Source organism: Mytilus edulis, unplaced genomic scaffold (genome assembly GCF_963676685.1).
Source record: "Mytilus edulis unplaced genomic scaffold, xbMytEdul2.2 SCAFFOLD_764, whole genome shotgun sequence".
NCBI lineage: Eukaryota > Metazoa > Mollusca > Bivalvia > Mytilida > Mytilidae > Mytilus > Mytilus edulis.
The window spans coordinates 16,105-24,173 of record NW_027268352.1 but is presented as its reverse complement, the minus strand read 5'-3'; the positions used below and the strand labels follow the sequence as shown (position 1 = coordinate 24,173).

The 8,069-nt window shown below is 33.4% G+C and overlaps 1 protein-coding gene across 1 annotated transcript; it reads right to left on the bottom strand.

The window, feature by feature from the left end:
* Positions 1-903: 903 nt before the first annotated feature.
* Positions 904-2,270, bottom strand: LOC139507344 (uncharacterized). The gene is made up of 2 exons (XM_071295717.1): positions 2,018-2,270; positions 904-1,407 (listed from the first exon to the last, which is right to left on the bottom strand). The coding sequence occupies exons 1-2, from the start codon at positions 2,120-2,122 to the stop codon at positions 904-906; spliced, it is 609 nt and encodes a 202-aa protein (XP_071151818.1). The 5' UTR covers positions 2,123-2,270.
* Positions 2,271-8,069: the final 5,799 nt, after the last annotated feature.

The following is an 8,069-nucleotide window of genomic DNA, read 5'->3' as shown; positions in this document are numbered from 1 at the left end:
TGCAGTTGGGAATGTAGGAAGACCAGGAGAAACGCTAAGGTACGCTTTACGCACACCCAATACACGCTTTAAGCTCGTTGTGCACACGATACAGATATGATTGACAGGTTGAATGCATCAAAATTACTAGCGTTTTGGTAGCGTGCATGATTTTTTTTACCTCGGCCGACGTACGTCGGATCTATACGTTGATGTGTGAAGCCGGTATTACATTATTTAAACCACTAAACAGGCAATGTCAGTTTCTAATTCTTATGCACAACAAAAGTAATATAAGACAATACATCTTTATTAAACAATTTAAATTATCTAATATATATATATAATGCCAAACAAGCATTTGGGTTTACGATTGCATTTCTTTTTTTAAAGAAAGCAACTTGTTTTAATCATCATCCCTTTGATGTATGACTTGGGCTGATGATTTTGTAGAGCATGGAAAAGTAAGCATTTTAAAGGGACAATACACAAGAATCCTTATAAAATTAATTTAATAATTGTTAAGCTTATAAGAAAAGTCCTGGCTTAATAACAGAAAACTATCCACAAAAAGCTGATACTATAGGATTGAAGTCAATCATCTGGATCCTTAAGTGATTTACAGGACTCGGAATGCAATATGACTTTAAATGCTGCGTTTGTTTCTAATAAACTTTTGTCATTTGTCTGATCGTTAGTCTATAAATGTATAAAAGGGTTATTGCATTAATGAACACTGAAGAATAATATCACTCACAGTATATTATATCTTGCATCCCCAAACTTGTGCAGTATGATATACAGACTGCTCATATATTTTTTAATTTTAATAAAAAAAATAAAAGGTTTTAAAACCATTAGCTGAAAAGTTAAAATATAATATACAATTAACTTTTTTAAATAATCAAACAATTAGAAATTAATTTACATACCAATTAGATTTTTTATTGGATTGTCCATCCCCTCTCGGCAGTTTTCTTCTTCATTACTTTCAATGGAGGCTTCTTTATCACAATTAGTTTCTCCACTTTCAAGCTCTGGATTAATATTGTCATCCCCAACTGCATCAATGGTTTCTATTGCAAGTTGAATGGCTGGTTCATCTTCACTCATGACCATAGGATTGGTATTGCCTTGAGTATCTGGTTCATTCATACTCTCAACCGTATGATCATTCTTTTCTGCAGTTTGAACTGTTGGTTCAATAACACTCTGATCTAGTGGGCTGTTCAATCCCACACTTCCGTTATCTTTTTTTATTTCTGTAACTGGAGAAGCATGTACATTTCTTCCAACACTTCCATTTGCTGTGTTTGGTTTGTTTACATTAATGGATTGAACAGCATCTTCAGCGTCTAATTCGCCTTCATTTTCTATTATTTCATCAAAAGACGTAGTGGCCAAATCTTTTGATACTATTGGTATCCTCTAAAAAAAAATGTAAGCCAATTGAAACAATTCCCTCAGATTTCACAAACATATTAAATATTAGCATTCACCACAACAAGAGTAACACATTGTTTTTAGAGTAATACCTTCAACAATGAGTCCCACCTTATAGTTTTGTCTTTCTGGGATTCGTTCCTGTTTGAAGTGTCTATTTATCTATTGTTGTTTTCAAGATTATAGACGAAACTATTAAACTAACGGTTAACATTGCCATTAAATATGTTAAAGAACAATAACTACAATAAGGAGCAGGCTGACGATTTCAGTCATTGTCGATCTATCTGTTGGTCTCATCTTTTGAACAAATCGTCCGGTGAATATAAATGTTTGCTTGGGCCCTTTGGACAGATGACCTTAACAAAAATAATTTATTTTGTGAACTATTTCATATGAAAATTAATATAAAGTGTTCAAATAGTTGATTAAATTTTAAAAACAGGAGACAATGCTAGTTAAACCCGACGTAAATCTGACGGGCAGTTTTGGAGAATGGGTGTGAACAAACTCAAATTAAAAAGCGGCCGAAGAATAAAAAGCTAGGATTTGCTGATGACACAATTACTCAATACACAAATAAAAAAACACATACCTTCACATCTCTGGCCCAGTGAATGAATTTTGTTCTAGATATTCTACACTCTTCTGGAATGTCATTACCGTGTCCCTCATAACCATACTCATCCAAATGAAGCATGTAGTGTTTGTCATTTTTTAACACAATCTGTAACAATATGTTTTATTAGCTATAAGATTGTGTTCGACACTGATACGAAGATAATTGAATCATTGGCAATCAGTCTCCTTACTTTTTAAATAGACACACGATGTAAGAAAACTATAAACATTTTACATAACATTTGTTTTAAATTCAGTGGCGGCCCAGAAATTTACATGAGGGGGGGGGGGGGGGGATACAGTCTACCCTGAGAGGGAGTCCGCTCCAGTATTGCTTCTGTAATTCCTTATTCAAACAACCAAACTTTCGTCACAAAATAGAGGACAGGGCACCAGGACCCCCTATAAATTTAAACGTATAAAAGTTTCCTAATTGAAAACTACATGGTGCTCTGTTAGTAGACTTTGTATTAAAGTTTAAAATATTTATCAAATTTTCAATGTTTTACCCTTTTTATAATAATTATGTACCTGCCTTTTTTACCTATTTTTTATATATATTTATTAACAAAACGGTCTAGTCATATTACATATAAAATTACATAAAACTGTGTGCATACCTGCAATTTAACAATTATATAATTACGGGAATGGTTTTTTTAAACCACCTTACATGTATCATTAATCATTAAATCATTTAGTGTAAAAGTGCCAGTATTTTTCATTGTCATGATTAAGATATTAAAGCAGTGTCCAGCATTTATTGCAGCTACGCAGAATACACTTATAAAAGTTGCAATGAATTCGAGCATTGCTTATCTTGAGTTTCATAACTATTGCAAAAAAGTGAATGAAAAAACGGTATCAGATGTAATGATTCGTACACTAACGGCGGTTGGTCAGTGATTGTTAGTTATCAAGTATCTGACCAAGACGGAAATACATGATCAAATTTTCTATGAACTGCCATTCCTCGATTAATAGTAAATATCAAGTTTCCCGTTTTACATAGTAAGCTTACTTTCCAACCTTTAGTTTTAACACAATTTTCAAAGGCCACTGATTCAACTCAAGAGTAGAAAGAAAACAAACAAAAAGTCTTTCAATTTATACAAATACTGTCAGGAGATTATCCCATAGATATCTGACGCAATTAGAGGATATGTAGCCATTATTTATGTTTCACTTGCTATTTGATTTGACCCGGGATAAAAAAGATTTACATGAATAACATATACCATTGCTAATTATGTCAACACAGGGCCTTGCTGTGCGAGATAATTATCTTTAAAGTTGCCGAAAGTCGCACAATGACATGTAATTGTGCATATCAATCACATTGGAGTAAATGGATCATTTTGGTTACATAGAAATTTAAAATTTTGAACAACAAAACTGGCAATTATTTTTTTGTACTATTTACTTTAATAGTCAAAGTAGCTATTTAAACGTCTTTAGTCGAAATAGTACTGATGCTTAAATTGGGAAGGATTCATCAGCAAGAAACTGAATTCGAATCAACACACAAACATGACAAACGTGTTTAAAAAAATACTAAAAATAATTTTCAAATGTGTATATCCTGAGGATCAACATTTTTAATTTAACAATCTAATCCTACAAAGTGAGAGGGTTAGCGCTATAGAACCAGGTTTAAGCCACCATTTTCTACATTTGAAAATGCCTGTACCAAGTCAGGAATATGACAGTTCTTGTCCATTCGTTTTTGATGCGTTTTGTTATTTGATTTTGCCATGTGATTATGGACTTTCCCAATTGATCTTCCTCTAAGTTCAGTATTTTTGTGAATTTACTTTTTATCCTACCAGACACTGTTTACGAACATTGCTATTAAGGCCATGTACATGCACACGAAAGTTAAGAGTGCCATGGTGAAGTGGTTAGTACATCCATGGAAGTAATATATTACTTCCATGGTACATCGTACTACTAACACAAAGGTTCCTTGTTCGATTTCAGGAACTGAATTTTCGGCTTTCCCTTGACATCGTGTGCGAGTTTGGTCTTGAGGAAACGATGATAGTCCGTCGGAAGGGAACAATAAAAGACCGACCCGTGTTGAGAGAGAGAGCCATATATCTTGCACGTAAAAGACACTCTAAGGGCTTGTAGATTTCGAAAAAGAGCAGGGTAATGTCGCCTACAAGGCAGTATTCGCACCCTCAAAGTGGAAAGGGATTAATATAATTTGCAAAACTTGTTTCCGAATCCACTATAAATAAATATGTTTAAACTAAACTAAACAAAAGTTAAGTTGCTAAGAAACTCCATAACACGCTTCATCAAATCCTATCTTCTTTGAATGGAAACCAGCAAAAATATGCACTTATTACCCAAAAATATCAATATCTTGTAGAGACTTAAATCTTAATCAATATGTTTTTATAGTATTTCCCGAAAAAGACACTCTCAGAATATAGAGTTTTTCGTAAAGCTTATTGTTATGTCTTAGGGACGACATCAAAAGTTCAATGGTATTGACTTTGCTCATTGTTGAAGGCCGTACGGTGACCTATAATTGTTGATGTTTGTGTCATTTTGGTCTTTTGTGGATAGTTGTCTCATTGGCAATCATACCACATTTTCTGTTTTATATAAGCCACAAATGGGCCTTCATTGCAATAATAAAATCCTGCACCTGGAGTTGGGCTTTCTACATATCTAAATTATAGTGCGGTTTTGGCTGCATCTTTTGAATATCACCGGAAAAATAGAAAATAATTTTATGCTCCCGGAAGCGGAAGCCAATTTTTCCCGTAAAACACGTTTTACTGTGCATATACATGTATTCAATTGTGAGGGTTTTTCTAACAAATTTATCCAATGTGATTTTTACTCTTAATCGAAGAGTTTATTCTTATTCATTAATGATGCATTGGAGTGTGACAGTTTGTACAAGTTATTTCAACTACAAGTTTTAATATTATTTCATTGCAACAGAATTTATGCTTGCTCAATATCAATTTATCTTTTATCTATTTTATTCTTATTTTCATTTATCCTGATAATTCTAAAATGTAACTGTTATTTCATTTAACTAAAAATGTAAATTAGTAATAATTTTGATTATTTTTTGTTGACAATGCACATTTCCGTAGTATAAAGAAAATATTTAAATTCATTCTTTACAAATGACTGGCAAAATAACGTATTTACTGTTTTGCTGGAGCCAACTTAAAACCCCGTATATATATATATGCTATTGTGTCGGCATTATTACGACATTTTAACCAAGGCTGATAAAATAGCATATTTTATTATTTTGCCGACGCCTGAAAATTAGCCACTGTCTTAAAAAAACAATTATAAAAACAATTACCTCGATCTTCTTATACTGCAAGGAGCTTTTAGCATACTCAATTTGTTCTTCAAAATCTTCAATCCCTTGGATATTCAGTTTGCCATTATCAATTTTCCAATTCACCATTGTTGTAACGGAGGTATATGTCGAAAACGAGCAGTTTGTTTGTTAGATGATTGATTCCAATATGATATAAAGATAAATATATATACTAATGTGGTTGATGCACGTGACAGATGGACAAACATGTCAAATATCATACTTGATCATTCACACGGTTTTTCCCCACAGGTGGTATTAACAAGATCCGATGCATGTTTCAAGATCATTTGTGTAACCATACACTGATAAATGTATCCGTGTCATCGATATAAAATAAACATTTAAGAATCAAACACTGTTTTGTTTTATAAGTTTCTTAGTAGGATGGGCCCGATTGGATAATTGCTATGATAGTAACTCAGAAATTACAGCATTTAGACTATAAGTAAAGTGTGTTTTGTCACTAGTACTGAGGTTCTTAAGGTCTCATCATTATATATTTTGATAGATGCATGTATTAGAAAAACATTAAAACGGCTTTGACTGTCTTGCAATTTCCGATATTTTGAACATTGCTACCTGCTTTAAAATAACAAATGTCAATTAAAATCAATATTGCATAGTTTAACTTTTAAATGCATTTTTTAAATATTTGGGTAAACAAATGGTCTGTCCAGCAGTTTTTTTCCATCAAAAGATGCCATTTTATCCGGGCACTCAGAATACCACAATTAATTAAAATAAGCAGCCACAACAATAAATCATCTGTTTCTATCACAGCTTCATACTTTTGTCAGTTCTTCACGGATGCTTACTTTGCTGTTTCATAAACTGCATTACATCTTTTAACAGGCGTCTCAAATTGCATTTTTTTAAAACAAAAATTAAAATGTAAAATGTAAAGCTATAACTACATTCTAAGAACAAACTTACGTCAATTTGATCTTTGAGGTCAATTAAAGTGTGCACAAAGGATATTAAATGTGTAACTACAAAAAAATCTTTTTGAAAATACAGTTTGTCATTTAGAATCAGTCTGTTAACATATTTATTCAATTAAAGCATTCATAGGCAAATTCTAGGGAAGAGGATGGACCAGACCCCTTTATCGTATCATAAACACATAGACTTTTAATCTGGTCCACTCAAACGTTAACTAGTTTGTGTCTCTCTTAAAACTTAGACCTCAACGCATTATACCGCTGTCACGCATTGGCTTAAATATCGGCGTACAGAGAAAGTTGACCAAGAGTGCATTTTTTCTAACACATAGCATGGATGCAAACGGCTAAGCGCGCACATGTTTTGATCGTTAAATTTGTTTCTTATATATGCGCTTGCAAAGTTTACATAAGCTTTGACAAACTATTCACTCGCTAAAAATGCGTCTACAGTTTGTCCTTCATCGTTTGTTAGTACAAATGCTACATTTGTTTTTTAACTTCAGCCTGATTAAACGATGTATTTGTTTAAGCTTTTATAATAAGTCTGTTTACCAACACCATGTGCATGCATTATTGAAAGTTCAAACAGGGTCAGTAAACGCTAATTAAACGCTGTACTTGTTTCTATACTGTTTTAGCGTTTAGCAAACGATAACAAACGACACACAACGTTTAAAATATATAGACGCGCGTTGCATAAGTTTGAAGTAAGTCGAAATATAAAAGTATACGCTTGGTAAAATCTATAATTCCAGAAAAAATTTATGCCTGAGCAAACACATTTTCATCTAGCTCTAGCGTTGGTCAAACGTATATCTGTTCGCTACACACACGTAATAAGTACGTTAGAAGGGCGTTGGAAAAAGCTATATTTATATATGTTTGAAACACGTCAAGGGAACGTTGTTTTCGCGACAAGATAGTTTAACCTATACTTTGACTTTTACTTGGACGAATGCAGGGCCTGTTTGTAGCATATACGCCTGTCGTAGTTTCAGCGCTCCATGAACGTATATAAAACGCACCTGTGGCGTATTCAAAAAGCATTCTGACATTCGTATTAAAAACGTATTCTGATATTCAACGAAACTTGCTCTGACATTTATAAGGGCATATGTCCGTGAATTTACAAGACCATATGGATACAGAAGTAGTACAAAAACCCATATATAATTACATGTCCGAGACACGCCGGCAGCACGGTACGACTGATACACGTCTCATATACATGTACATTTAAATGACTTGTTTGCTACATGTAGTTGCATCTACGTTAGATAAACGACCGACATAAACCATCGTACGTTACTGGAACGCCCAAACGCTTATGTACGCTTCTCGTACGTCCTAAATACAAATAAAGCTCGTTGTGCACACGAAACAGATGTGATTGAAAAGTTGAATGCGTCCAACATTTGAAGCGTATTGTCAGTGTACATGGTTTTTTTAACACGCCCAGCGTACGTCGTTGCTATACACTGATGTATGACGCCAGTAGAACTCCATTTATTAAAGTTAAACATACCAAATTTGGAAACTTTACACCTTTAAGATATTTTACCAGTGCAACAATATTGAAAAGTTGCATATACAAGTTTCCGTGTTTGTTTTGTTATGCAGTGTACAGTTAAGCTGTCTCGTTCAGATCAAAATAGTTTTTATGGCCTCACCCAAACGGAGGGGGTATTAAGTTTTTTCCTCGTCTTTATATACGTACA

Coding starts and splice junctions, on each gene's coding strand:
- LOC139507344 (XM_071295717.1), bottom strand. CDS start 2,122: ATGCTTCATTTGGATGAGTATGGTTATGAGGGACACGGTAATGACATT. Junction 1,408..2,017: donor ACTGGGCCAGAGATGTGAAG/GTATGTGTTTTT, acceptor ATTTTTTTTTAG/AGGATACCAATAGTATCAAA.